Consider the following 15,483-nt stretch of genomic DNA (forward strand, 5'->3'; position numbering starts at 1 on the left):
GGGGATCGGAAAGCCTCCTGCTGCTGGGAATGACTATTTCATCCCTCTGGGACTGGAAAGAAATGTATTAGGGACAAGTGTTTGTGATCCAGCTGTCTCAGCTAGCCTGTGTTTGAGTCATCCTTCATCGACAGTGTCGAGTAATCACGCACTTGTTATGTGGAGAATGGGAGGGCGAGAATTGCAATCTTTGAATGACAGATCTTGAAAGTACCTTTGCAGATTGGAGGTTGATCTGGAAGGATGATTCACTCTTTTCAGCAACAAGAGTACTTTGGAGTGTTTTGTAGCAACAGCTATCCTCTTTCTCTACTGCTATCACCATCTATAATCATGCACTTGTTATAGAGAGTGGAGACGTCCTTGTTAAATGTACACTGGCCGATCTGATTGGAGATCAATGTTCTGATACACTGATTCACTCCTTATGGGAGTGCTTAGTCTCATACAGCTGTTACATGACTATATTATACAGTCCAAAATGATTGGCACCCTTGATAAAAGATGAGCAAAAAACACTATAAAATACAGGTGTCAAGATTATTGGGACCCCACGTTTTTAAATTGGCACGGGTGTTTTTAGGCCCAAGACCGTGCCAATATATCTTCCAAACACCGGCTTTGAGGGCATTGTCACGTAAGTGTTCTCCAATCTCATATTAAATTATAAAATATGTCTTCTTGCTGTTTTCCTCACAAGGGGATGGTGTATTAAAAACAGTGGTGCCAATAATCTTGACAACAATATTTTGTAGTCTTTTTTGCTCATCTTTATCAAGGGTGCTAATCATTTTTATACAATAGGTTACCAGCATATTCAAATAATTATTGACATATTTTCATTAAAAACTTTATTTTTATGAATTTTATATATACTATTTCATCCTTCCACAACATATTTTCTTTTTATTTTATTTAACCTTTATTGAACAATTTAATATAGTCCCGACAGAAATCTAGGGTTGCCGGCTGGTTGTTCGTAGCCACATTTGTTTAAGTTGTTTTCTAGTGACGTTTATAATAACAATGAGCTAATGAGGTGCCTGGCATAGAAAATGTGCTCACTCGTTTGGACACTGTTGTTCAGAGGAGCTAGCAAAGAACACAGCTAACACAATCACCTCAAATGGAAGCTGGAAAGACTGAAAATTAGCTGCACTTAATTTCGTTTGACGTTTTTTCAATTGAAATTTATTTTAATATATCATAACAATTATCCCAGCTGTTTCATGATTTCGACTGAGAAACCCTGCCTGCCTGCCTGTCTGTCTGTCTCATTGCGACTCCCGACTCATTCATTACTATGGGACAGCTGGAGATTGAATTTGAATAATGTTGCAAATGTTGGCTAGAAAGACAGCAATGTCTGTTAGTCTAAAATAAATGTGAGATAATGTCTAGATGCTTTTTATAGGATAACAAGTTTATAAATTGCTCAGGGCTGATGAGACAGTGGATTGCTCAGTCAGATTGATTTATTTTATTTTTATTTCACCTTTATTTAACCAGGTAGGCCAGTTGAGAACAAGTTCTCATTTACAACTGCGACCTGGCCAAGATAAAGCAAAGCAGTGCGACACAAACAACATCACAGTGTTACACATGGGATAAACAAACGTACAGTCAATAACACAATAGAAAAGGTACAGTGTGTGCAAATGTAGTAAGATTAAGGAGGTAATGCAATAAAAAGGCCATAGAGGCGAAATCATTACAATTTAGCATTAACACTGAAGTGATAGATGTGCAGATGATGATGTGCAAGTAGAGATACTGGGGTGCAAAGGAGCAAAAATAAATAACAATATGAGGATGAGGTAATTGGGTGTGCTATTTAAAATGGGATGTGTACAGGTGCAATGATCGGTAAGCTGCTCTGACAGCTTACGCTTAAAGTTATAGAGGGAGATATAAGTCTCCAGCTTTAGTGATTTTTGCAATTTGTTCCTTGTCAGAGAGCTGGAAGGAAAGGCGGCCAATGAGGTGTTGGCTTTGGGGATGACCAGGGAAATATACCTGCTGGAGCACGTGCTATGGGTGGGCATTGCTATGGTGACCAGTGAGCTGAGAAAAGGCAGGTCTTTACCTAGCAAAGACTTATAGATGACCTAGAGCCAGTGGGTCTGGCAATGAATATGTAGCGAGGGCCAGCCAACGAGAGCATACAGGTCGCAGTGGAGGGTAGTATATGGGGCTTTGATGATACAACGGATGGCACTGTGATAGACTTTGATTTGATTTGATTTAGACTGCATCCAATTTGCTGAGTAGAGTGTTGGAGGCTAATTTGTAAATTACATCGCTGAAGTCAAGGATCGGTAGGATAGTCAGGTTTATGAGGGTATGTTTGGCAGCTTTGTTAAGAAATAGGAAGCCGATTCTAGATTTAATTTTGGATTGGAGATGCTTAATGTGAGTCTTTACAAGGAGTGTTTACAGTCTAACCAGACACCTAGGTATTTGTAGTTGTCCACATATTCTAAGTCAGAAGCATCCAGAGTATGCTAGTCAGGCAGGCGGGTGGGTGCGGGCAGAAATTGGTTGAAGAAAATGCATTTAGTATTACTTGCATCCAATAGCAGTTGGAGGCCATGGAAGGAGTGTGGTATGGCATTGAAGCTCGTTTGGTTTGTTAACAATGTCCAAGAAAGGGCCAGATGTATACAGAATGGTGTCGTCTGCCTAGAGTTGGATCAGAGAAGTTCCTGACTTCCCTGAAAAGTTGCATATTGAAGGGGCTATTCGATGCCAATGCAGTACGCCACAGGATGTTTTTGTGCTGGTCAAGGACTGTTAAGTCTGGAGTGACCCAAAGGCTATATCTGTTCTTAGTTCTATATTTTTTGAACGGGGCATTCTTATTTAGGATGATGAGGAAAGCACTTTTAAAGAGCAACCAGGCATCCTCTACTGACGGGATTAGGTCAATATCCTTCCAGGATACCCGGGCCAGGTCGATTAGAAAGGCCTGCTTGCTGAAGTGTTTCAGGGAGCGTTTGACAGTGATGAGGGGTAGTCGTTTGACCTGTAGATGCAAAACAGACCCATAACATCATAGATCCACCAACATATTTGACAGTAGGTATGAGGTTATTTTCTGCATATGCATCCTCTTTTGAGTTCAAACCCACCAACGAGCTCTATTTTTGTCTCATCTGACCATAGCACACGGTTGTAATCCAAATGACAATGTTGTTTAGCAAACTCCAGGCATTTACATTTGTTGGTTGCTCTCAATAAAGTTAATTTTTTTGTGGCAACCCTACCAAATAGCCTATTGGCATGGAGGTGGCGTCTAATTGGAGAGTTGGAGACTTGGTGACCCCAAGAAGTTCTGTAATTCTCCAACTTTTACTTTTTTTTGCCTTCCGAACCATCTTCCTCACTACCCGTGGGGACAAGATACAAACGTGTCCTCTACCAGGCAAGTTTACCACTGTTCCAGTGGTTTTAAAGGGGAAGTTCACTCAACAACAGTTCTGGGCCCTTTACAACACTTGCCTGGATGTTTGTCAGTAGCCCAGACAATTTGTAGGTCCAATTGCTTGGGTATTTGGATTTCTGTATTTTTATGTCAAAATTAAACATTTCCGAAATTACTTAAAATCCATGAAAAACTATCTGTATGTATTGTTACATAAACAACAATTGGTGTCTCTGCATTGAACTGCCAAATAAATGTGTTTTTCAAATCAAATCAAATGTTATGTGTCACATGCTTCGTAAAAAAGCAGGTGTACACTAACAGTGAAATGCTTACTTGGGGTCCTTTTCCAACAATGCTGAGTTCAAGATAAAGATGAGAAATACAATACAAAATAGTGACACTGGGAATATATACACAGTGAATAACAAATGTACAATAAATACGCTTCTAAATACTCAAGCAACGCACCAAAATCTGTTTCAGGGAAAAGGTGTACATTTGACCTCCATCATCTAGGACGTGACAATGGTTCATAAAATCTCTCCATTTCTGCCCATTTTTTGTGCTATGGTCTTACAGGCCTTCTCATACAGATGCAACTGTAAGTCCATTTGTAAATCAAGACCTTTCTTGAGTTGGGCTCTGGGATGGTGCAACTGTTGAGAATGTGAGCCTATGGTTGTGTGGGGGAAAGGGTTGAGTGTGTATGAGTGTGTGGGTGTATGTGTGTATCCCACAACTGTTGCGAAGGGGTAAAAGATGTTAGGGACAATAGAGGATGATTCACAACAATTGTTTGCTTATATAATAATTGCTTGTAATAATGTAATTTTGATAATGGCGAAACTGGTGAGAGGTAAAATCCTTTTCATAAATTGCCTACATTACTACAAATATTAATAGCTAATTATGGAAAATAAGAAACAGGATTCTTAAAATATATATATATTTTTAATGGCTATATATAAAACAAATTGAGGTGAGGGCGATGGAAATGCATTTGGCAGTTGATCTACTTCTGTTCTGTAAATGGCACTGTATGCTCTTTTCGTAGGATTGATCCCAGTCTTTTCAGGGCGTCGGGGGTCTGCCGGGCATTGGGATGACAACCCAACTCGGGATGAGGAGGGCTTTTAGAGGGTGGAATAGTGGGGACCAATTGGAGGTTTACTTAGTAGCAATACAAATGTCCTGGTACAGCTATACAGACACTCAATCATCATGTTGCTTTTTAATGGTACGTTTACAAACATATATTTTGAGAAATAGAATTGAAAGTTCTCATTGTAAGTGGTGAAATAAGTATAGCCACGTACAATTGTAATGGCCTAGCAGATAATAAGAAAAGGCTATCAGTACTTACCTGGCTAAAAGAGAATGAATATAAGATCTGTTGTTTACAGGAAACCCATTCAATAATTTTAGTTTTGTGGAAAAAGAACTGGGGTGTGAAATGTATTTCTCCCATGGGCAAAGAAATTCAAAAGGGGTGATGGTTTTAATGTCATGACTTCTGCCAAAGTCGGTCCCTCTCTCTCACACCCTGACCATGGAGAGCCCTCGGTTCTCTATGGTGTTTAGGTCAGAGCGTGACTAGGAGGGTGTTCTAGTCATTCTATTTCTATGTTGGTGGGTTGTATGGTTCCCAATTAGAGGCAGCTGGTAATCATTGCCTCTAATTGGGGATCATATTTAGGAAGCCCTTTCTCCCACCTGCTTTGTGGGATATTTTGTTTTGTGTATGTGAATGTAGCACCACTAATGTCATGTTTTCGTTGTTGGTTTAGTGTGTTTGTTTGAAGTTTCACCGTAATAAAGATGTGGAAGTCTACAATCGCTGCACCTTGGTTCGTCCATTATCAAGAACGTGACACTCTCCTTGTTCGGGCGGCGCTCGACGTCACCGGCCTTCTAGCCATCGCCGATCCACTTTTCATTTTCCATTTGTTTTTGTTTTTCTTTGTTTTACACACCTGGTTTCAATTCCCCAATGATATGTTCATTATTTAACCCTCTGTTTTCCCCATGGTTTTTTGTGCGTGATTGTTTTATGTATGTTTAGTCTGCTATTGTGGGCTCGGTATTGTGACAGGTTATTGGAATATTTGAGTAAAGTTAAAGTCTCTGCTGTCCTGTGCCTGACTCCTATGCACTAGCTACACCCAGACCACTACATTTAATTAATAGTAATTTTGATCCAAATGTGCAAATTGTCCAAACAGATCAAGGTATTATTTTAAATGTTATTGGACAATAAACAGATATGGCTTATTAACCTATACGGTCCGAAAATATATATAAGAATTTATCAACTCTACAAGCAACACTAGACTATATTATTATTATGGTGGGAGATTTTAATACAGTCTTAAATATCTCTATGGACCGGAAAGGAAATCACACTACAAACGATCTCCCTCAGGCACTTAAGGAAATCATAAATGTCATGGATATATTGGAATTAGTGGATATATGGAGATTTAAATACCCTGACCTAGTGAGATATACATGGCGGAAGCTTAATCAAGCTAGTTGTCTTGACTACTTTCTTATACCATTCTCTCTGGCACCAAAAGTTTAAAAAGTGTTGATTGGGGACAGAATGCGGTCGGATCATCACACAATTGGCATATATATTACTCTTACAGAATTTCCACATGGGCGAGGATATTGGAAATTTAATCAAAGCCGACTAGATGATAAATTGTTTAGAACTAGGACAGAAGAATTTATAACTGACTTTTTCAGACATAACATAACATACAGCAGATCCCCTTATTGTATGGGACATTTCAGTGTGCCTTAAGAGGCCATGCAATTCAGTACTCGTCTATAAAACAAAAGCAATTTAGATCAAGAGTCCATATTACTAAAGGAAATTGAAGGACTAACAGTACAGTTAGATAGCAATAAAAACTGTACAATAGAGGCACAGAATAAGTTAGAGGAAAAACAAAAACAAATGGAGGAACTTATTCAAGAAAGATCCAGTGTAATATGTTATTGTCACGTTCTGACCTTTATTTTCTTTGTTTTGTCTTTATTTAGTATGGTCAGGGCGTGAGTTGGGGTGGGCAGTCTGTTTGTTTTTCTATGTTTGGTTTCTCTTTCGGCCTAGTATGGTTCTCAATCAGGGGCAGGTGTCGTTAGTTGTCTCTCATTGAGAATCATACTTAGGTAGCCTGGGTTTCACTGTTGGTTTGTGGGTGTTTGTTTCCGTGTGTGTGTTTGTCACCACACGGTACTGTTTCGGTTGTTGTAGATTTCACGTTATCGTTTATTGTTTTTGTTCGAGTGTTCATTTGTCTGTATTAAAAACATTATGGACACTTACCACGCTGCATTTTGGTCCGATCCTTACTCCTCTTCAGACAAAGAGGAGATCTGTCGTTACAATTATAAAAATAAAGCGAACTGGATGGAATATGGGGAAAAATGCACAAAATTCTTTTTCAATCTTCAATATAGAAATGCTACCCAAAAAAAATGTATTGAAACTTGTTCCAAATGATGCAGTCACGCATGATTCACCGAATTATATTTTGAAAGAGGAAGTAAAGTACTTTAAGAATATGTTTTCGTTTCAGTCTCCTCCATCGCCACTAATTTAATGTTTTTTTTCCTAATAATAATGTAAAATTAACAGTTCTACAGAAAGATTCATGTGAAGGCCAAATTACAGAGGAGGAACTTCTTGATGCAATTGGGGCCTTTAAGGATGGGAAAAATCCTGGGCTGGATGGCATACCAGTGGAAGTATACACAACTTTTGTTGATATACTCAGAGGACCATTATTAGCATGTTTTAACCACTCCTATATAAATGGTAGATTATCAGACACGCAACAAGAAGGTCTAATATCATTATTTTCTGAAACAGGACCCAAATGGTATATATGGTATATTTTATATTTTTGTGATGCAAAAATCTTAGCAAAATGCTTGGCGCATAGAATTAAAAATGTTTTGTCAGATATTATCCATCCTAATCAGACAGTTTTTTTTACATGGATGATACATTGGAGATAATATAAGACAAGTACTGGAAACAATAAAATTCTATGAAATATCGGGGACACCAGGCCTGGTTTTCATAGCTGATTTTGAAAAAGCCTTTGATAAAGTACGACTGGAGTTTATATATAAATGCCTAGGATATTTTAATTTTGGGGAATCTCTTCTAAAATTGGTTAAAATGATGTATAGTAACGCTAGGTGTAAAATAGTAAATAATGGCTACATCTCAGAAAGTTTTAAATTATCTAGAGGAGTAAAACAAGGTTGTCCCCTATCGGCATATCTATTTATTATTGCCATCGAAATGTTAAATGTTCAAATTAGATCCAACAATAATATTAAGGGATTAGAAATCCGTGGCTTAAAAACTAAGGTGTCATTGTACGCTGATGATTCATGTTTTCTTTTAAAATCACAATTAGAATACCTCCACGGCCTCATAGAAGATCTAGATACTTTTGATATGCTCTCTGGATTAAAACCAAATTAAGTGATTTTTACGTATTGGATCACAAAAAATGCTAATTTTACATTACCAATTATATGGTCTGACGGAGATGTGGACATACTCGGTATACAAATCCCAAAAGAAAGAAATGATCTCACTCCAATAAATGTTTATAGAAAGTTAGCAAAAATAGACAAGATCTTGCTTCCATGGAAAGGAAAATACCTGTCTATTTGTGGAAAAATCACCCTGATTAACTCTTTAGTCATATCACAGTTTACCTATTTGCTTATGGTTTTGCCTACACCTGGTGACCTGCTTTTTAAATTATATGAAGAAAAAATATTCAATTTTATTTGGAAGAGGAAGCCAGACAAAATTTAAAGGGCCTATTTATGTAACGAATATGAATTGGGAGGGCAGAAATGATTAAATATTGAAGCATTAGACCTCTCAGTAAAGGCATCAGTCATACAAAAGTTATACATAAATCCAAACTGGTTCTCTAGTAAATTGGTAAGAATGTCTCATCCTATGTTCAAGAAGGGCCCTTTTCCCTTTATTCAGATTACACCTGCTCACTTTCGGTTGTTTGAAAATGAAATAAGCTCCAAAATATCATTTTCTCCATTCACTTTCGACACGCTTCCTTGAAAGTTGGTATCTAGGTCAAGGACATTGAGAAAGTTCTGAAAGGGACCATTTTAATGGCAGTAGCTGTTCAAAGAAGCAAGGGTCTATAGAAGTCATAGAAGACAGGAAGAGAACACTAGTTACCTCTGTGAGTGTGGCTGTGAACATGGGTCCTTGAGGGAAGAGAGGTAGAGGTGATTTACAGACTGCCTGTGGATGGGGAATAGGATATAACAATAGGAGATAGCAATATGTTCCAGTAGTTAAAGAAATGATTGTAAGCAGCAGTGTCTTTCAAGCATATTTGCTAGACAACTTTAATTCATTTTGGCTGACTCAACGCTCATATTGTTTGTATCAGACTCGGCTTAAGGCTTATCATTTTTGGAATTTGTGATACATTCCGTAACATTGTGAAAGGATAACAAGGCAACAGTATGAATGATGCAGCGCAGATTGATCATTAGATGCCAGAGGAGTAGCGTTTTAAGTGTTTTTCACAAAATTTAAAATGGTGGAAAATCCATCATACAGACTTTGAGTCTCCGAGGCAAATTTGTTCATTGTGAGGAGAGGGACCTATGTACCAAATGTAATTACTTTAGGTCCAACAGGGTGTGGGGCGTGACCTTTAACAGTTTGCATTTTCAATCGCTTGTTATAGTGCCTCCACTCAGTGTCATTTTGTATTAAAAAATATAAAAATATATATATATATTTTTTACCTTAATTAACTAGGCAAGTCAGTTAAGAACAAATTCTTATTTTCAATGACAGCCTAGGGTTAACTGCCTGTTCAGGGACAGAACAAAAGATTTGTACCTTGTCAGCTCAGGGGTTTGAACTTGCAACGTTCCAGTTACTAGTCCAACGCTCTAACCACTAGGCTACCCTGCCACCCTAATGCTGGATCTCTATGGCAAGACACATCATACACTCAGGTTTCGTCAAAATCAGGCCAGTGCTGTCTGAGGTATCGCGTGTAACGAACGTGCTAACAGATAGAGACAGATCCACATCGTTGGGGGACAACTAGAGTCTGTATTCAAGCCCAGCAAGGGACTAGTTCTTAGATGCCTTTTTGCAGACGCTCTATTTGGAGAGTAGAGAAGAGCTAGCAAGGGGAGTGGTGATCATTATACACAATTTAACTTCCAAAAACTTTGCAGACTTGAAATTAAGTCTAGGTCCTCCAGCTTAATGGCTGTCACAAATAGACTTGGGTCACTTCTTGGCTAGAGTTTCACTGCACGGCAGCTCAATCCTTTGGCATGTGTTGGATGGGGGCTCGACACCCCTTTACCCCCTCCTATACCTCACTCCCGAAACCTTGTCCTTTGGCTCAGAGGAACCCAGATGTGTGTGCGTGTGCGTGTGTGTTTTTCTTCCGTTTCATCAGAGAAGTGAGCCTTTGAGCGCCCTTTCCCTGTAGAGAATCATTGTACCATATAAACTGCTGTGAAATATAATTTCCATATGCAAAAATATTGTATTTTTAGCTGTTTGAAGCTGGTGTACAAAACCGAAAGTGAAAGACGCAAAAACGAAACTTACTAACGGTTAGAATAGAAATAGCACACTTCTTAGACTTGCTTTCAATGAGAGTGACAGATCTATAACACACATTTCTATGTGAATTTGCTCAGGTCGCCCAAAAAGTTACATATTGCAGCTTTAATTGGATTCTGTGAGTTGCGTTGGTAAAGGAGAATAATCGAGGGATAAGCGAGTGGGGAATGCATTATTTATCAAATGTATTACAAGTTGGTGTGTGCGCACACACACAAAGAGAAGAATGGACGCACATACAGGTATTTCTTAGATAATCAGACAGAACTGTTAATCTGACAGATAAACAGACAGATAGCCATTCAAGCCCTTTGTAAACTTTCATTTAATAGACATGCTCCTTAAAGATGGAATTCGCAGTAGGGGGAAACTGCCCCACCACTGTTATTGCTTTTGTTGACGACCTGAGGAGCATGGCAAAAAAAAATGGCTTTACATATTCTCTTTTATCACACGAGCAATGATGTCTGAGGCAAAAAAGATGTGTTTGCTGTTTGCAGTAACTTCTTTGTTGTTGTAGTATCGCAAATGGACATGGCTGTTTCAAAGGTCCAATACAGATATTTTTATCTCATTATCAAATCACTTCTGAGTAACAATTAAGTAGCTTACTGTGATGGTTTTAAATTAAATTTGTCAAAAAGGAAAAAAATTGCTTCTTAGCAAAGAGCTATTTCTTAAGAAAGAATTTTGCTAGAAGTGTCTGGGAGTGGTCTGAGTGGGGAGGAGAAAACTGAAAACTAGCTGTTATTGTCAGAAAGGTTTGAAACTCTCTTTTTTATTAGTCTATTACCAAATTTAACCAGGCAGGCCAAACCCCCCCACCAAATATGGCTGAAATTTCAGGCGGTCTTTTCAAACAGTTCTTACACTAAAATGGCATTATTATCATTTTCACAATTTCACACGATTATTCCAACTTCATAGTGTGGAAATATATATAAAACACAGGTAAATCAAGTTTTTGACTGCACTGGGGCCTTTAAGGATTCCAGCTTTAAGCAAACAGTGTTCATGTTCTCTCGACAAACTCTCTCCATGTCAACAATTTAAGATGACAATAACTTGAGAAAGTATTGAACCCATCTGTCAGGTGAAGCACACAAGATAATAACAAATGTATAGAGAGAGGGAAGAAACAAAGAAAAGATAGAAAATAAAAACTTTAGCGGTGGACTGAAAGGAGACCAAGGCCAGGGGAAGAGACTGATGGGTTCTTGGAACACAGAAAGGGCTTTGTCGGATAATCTCTTTCCTCCTGCTCACTGAATCATTGAAGAAACAAAACCATGTTTAATTGTCATAACTGGATTTGCCTTCAAGGCCTGGTGGGAATGGTGTGAGTGTTTGTGTGTGTATGTGCTTGTGTGTGTGCCTGTGTGGGGGAGATGAGGGGTAAATGGCTGGGTCCCAAGCCATTTCCATAAACGGACTTATGAAAAACATACGAGACACTCTGAGAAAAAAACCACACTGCACTTCCCCAAACCCCCCAAGACTCTCAAAGGCATCACACACACACACACACACACACACACACACACACACACACACACACACACACACACACACACACACACACACACACACACACACACACACACACACACACACACTAGCAAATTCAATCCCCTCCCTCACTCCTTCCCCTTTTGCCCACCCTCCCTCCCTCTCTCTCTCTTTCTGAAATCTGGGGACAATCTGCAAGCACTCAACTCCAGCATAGAAGAGTGAGAAGTTGGAGAGAGAAAGAGAGAGAGAGTGAAGTTTTGAGAGGTAAAGTGCAGATGAGGAGAGAAAAGTTGGTATATTAAGGAAAAAACAAGACGAAACAAATACTAAAAAAATTAAGAGGAGATAAAAAAAATCAAGGAAAGTATAGAGTGGACAAAAAAGAGAACAAGAGAGAGAGTTGGAGAAGTGAGCCGTGGAGAGTGAACTAACGATGGGTTCCCCAGTGCGGTGTGCTGCTGTTCTAGTCCTCTCACTACTGGGTCTGTTCTGTTATACTCCCCCTGTATGGGGCCAGGATCTACAAGAGAGGGACGCTCTGTGCAACGAGGACGGCTGCTTCGTGGTCTACTTCCAGCGCAAGACCTTCCTGGACTCCTGGAGGAGCTGCAAGGAGAAGGGAGGCAACCTGGCCACAGTCAAACTCCAGGAGGAAGCTGACACTATCGCTGCTCTCTTCTCTGGCGTGGAGCTACGCGGCCCGAGGACCAAGGTCCAGGTGTGGATCGGTCTCCAGAGACAGCCTCGGCAGTGTTCCGCCTCTCGCCCTCTCCGTGGGTTCTCCTGGACTACAGGTGACCAAGATACCCGCTACACCAACTGGCTGCGGGACGACTCACCCAGTACTTGTTCAGCCCCACGCTGTGTGGTTATGACCTATGGCACAGCAGCCCATGAGCAGCATGATCATTTTAAATGGCTGGACGGCTCGTGTTCGGTGCCAGTGGATGGCTACCTGTGCCGCTACACGTACAAGGGCATGTGCCCGGCGGTTTGGAGCGAGGGGGGCGGCAATGCCCTCTATAGTACCCCCTTCAGCCTCCTCAGTAGCCTCCTTACCCACGTCCCCTTTGGATCTGTAGCCACAGTGCCCTGCCCGGGGGGCTCCAAGGAGGAGCAGTCTGTTCTATGTGTGCTAAGGGAGGATGGCACTGTGGGGTGGTCCAGGGAGACGCCCCTCTGTTCCGACACCGGAGAGAAGAGCTGGTGTGATCGGAACAACGGAGGGTGTGAGCATTTCTGCCAGGATGCCGGGGAGCACTATTACTGCGAGTGCTCGGACGGCTTCCAGCTCGGTGATGACGGGCAAACATGCGTCGCTGCTGACCCGTGCCACAGTGACCCCTGTGAGTTTGAGTGCCTGCCCCTGTCGGACGGCTACCGCTGTGCCTGCCCCGAGGGCTACATGCTTTCCCCAGATGAGCGCGGCTGCCTGGATGTGGACGAGTGCCTGCAGAGCCCCTGCGAGCAGCTGTGCGTCAACGCCCCGGGGACCTTCGAGTGCCGCTGCCGTGAGGGTTACCGACCGGTCGAGGAGGGCGAATGTGAGGATGTGGACGAGTGTATGGAGGACCCATGCGAACACGCCTGCGAGAATACACCCGGCTCTCACGTTTGCCACTGTCATCTGGGCTTTTCCCCTCCTACCGAGGAACCCTCCCACTGCCAGGACACTGACGAGTGTCAGATCCCTGGGACATGTCAGCAGATGTGCGTGAACTACGAGGGAGGCTTCGAGTGTTATTGCGAGGTGGGCTACGAGCTACTCTCTGACCACTTCTCCTGCAGGAAGATAGGGGAGGGAGAGGACTCATTCCCAGCAGCCACTCCCTCCTACCCTTGGGTCACCCGCCATCCCGGCTCCATGTGGGACCCCCACGAACCCGTGTACCCCTGGACCCCTGCGCAGACCAACACTGACTGGCCTCTGGAGACGGAAGAGTCCCTGGACTGGCTCACAGACCCCCCCAGGGTGGAGAATGATGTCATCTGGGTCACCAGCGCACCCCAGGAGGAGCCCGTCCCAAACCACCACCCATTCATGGTCTCCCCCATGGAAGAGCCCGAGGAGGAGGAGGAAGAAGAAGAGGAGGAGTATACACCGGACTGGAGCACAATGATTTTGAATTCTCCAGCCCAGGTCCAGCCCGAGCTAGAGTCTACGCCCAGTCCCTCTCCCAGCCCCTCTCCCAGCCCCTCTCCCACCTTTACCCCCACCCCAACTCCCACATCCGACTGGTATGAGGAGGAGGATGACGAAACCACTACCAGTTCCTCAGTCCTCCCTACTTCCACTATCTCGGGAGGGGCGTGGAACTGGCTCTGGTTCAGCCCCGCCAGCCATGATCATGTATTCACCACGTCGCAGGAACCAATCACTGACCAGCACGTCCCCGCGTCCAACTATGATGATACTGATGATAATGAGGAAGAGGGGGACATTGACAATGGGAATGTGACTTCCCTTCCAGAGCAGGATCAGGGCACGGGTGAAAACCAGGACCAGCACACCCCCTCCCTGCCTCCTCCTGTGGCTCCCAAAACCCCAATCACCCCCAACCAGGGTGTGGTGGAGGGGGTGAATGAGAGGGAGCCGGCCCAGGAGGAAGAGAGCAGCCAGAAGCAGGGTGGTGGCAACTGGCTGCTGGTGGGCCTCCTGGTGCCCCTCTGCATCTTCATCATTATTATGGTGGCACTGGGTATCGTCTACTGCACCCGCTGCGCCGTCACGCCGCGAAACACGACGGCCACCAACTGCTACCATTGGATCTCCGGAGCGCACGACAAGCAGGGCGCGCCCAATCCCAGCAAGGGGACACAGTCACATGTTTAAACAGATGAATGCGGAAAGACTTGTACATAAATAAATGAGAGACATGAAGAAGGTAAGAGAGGGGTGGTTGTTGTACTGTATCTGCCTCCTCCCGTCCCATTGCCACTGTGTTGCCGTACTGGGACTCTTTGAACACTTGAATGTGTCTGTGGAATATCGGTTGAAAGAGAAGAACAGGGAAGCAATACTAAAAAAACACTAATCCCTTTCATGGGGTCCTTTACATGTGGTAGAAAAAACGGCATAATTGTTGCTTACACTGATCTCAAAGCACAATATATAGGCCTATGATTGCACTATAGGTACAATAGAAATCGTCCATTGGGATTGTTGTTGAATACATCTGGTCATATTTACGGATGCTGTGGGAATATACTGTCAATATATCACCAGTGCCATCTGAAACCAAAGCCAAAGAACTGTACTGTAGCTTTTAGCATTTTTGTAGTCCATGAAATCTGGGTGTGGGTCTTTCAAAAAAATGATGAGGTTTTTAATGCTCAATTGAGCTCATTTCCAAGTATGTGTTGCAAATGACTATTTATGTCAACTTTGTTAAAGAAGCATCACATGCAGCTTCATATTTAGCTATGCAAGCATGACTGTCATGACGCTGTTGAGGAAAAGCAATCACTCGGATATTACTTTTATGGCTTGTGCTTTTTAAAGGAATCGGAATAAATCAACTCACAACACAGACCAAAAAATGGTATACGCCTGTATATGTGTTTGTGTTACTATAATTGTGTACTGTATAATTTGTAGCAATGAAATTTTTAGAAAATGTGTTAGCGTCATGATTCCTGATTTAATTAAGTGTCTTTTGTTTTATATAGACCACACAAAACTCTTGGTAATTCCATGGAATGTCTGTCTGCCTGAGGGGATGTTTCCTTCCATTCAACTCCAATTAAACACTCCTAGTCCTCTCACCCACATTCACTCATATGGGTTAGAGTGCAGATGTTAGATGTGTTCGTATTACACACTATAGGGACTGCAATGGGGGTCACAACAGGCTCCCGATTGACTTTAACATCGACC

At 42.0% G+C, this 15,483-nt stretch overlaps 1 protein-coding gene across 1 annotated transcript; it reads left to right on the top strand.

The window, feature by feature from the left end:
- Positions 1–11,776: 11,776 nt before the first annotated feature.
- On the top strand, positions 11,777–15,225 carry LOC112260085 (endosialin). The gene has a single exon (XM_024434919.2). It carries the CDS (start codon positions 12,040–12,042, stop codon positions 14,437–14,439), a length of 2,400 nt encoding a protein of 799 aa, XP_024290687.1. The 5' UTR covers positions 11,777–12,039; the 3' UTR covers positions 14,440–15,225.
- The last annotated feature ends 258 nt before the right edge of the window (positions 15,226–15,483 follow it).

The sequence above is a fragment of the Oncorhynchus tshawytscha genome, linkage group LG10 (assembly GCF_018296145.1).
Source record: "Oncorhynchus tshawytscha isolate Ot180627B linkage group LG10, Otsh_v2.0, whole genome shotgun sequence".
In the NCBI taxonomy this organism is placed as follows: Eukaryota; Metazoa; Chordata; class Actinopteri; order Salmoniformes; family Salmonidae; genus Oncorhynchus; species Oncorhynchus tshawytscha.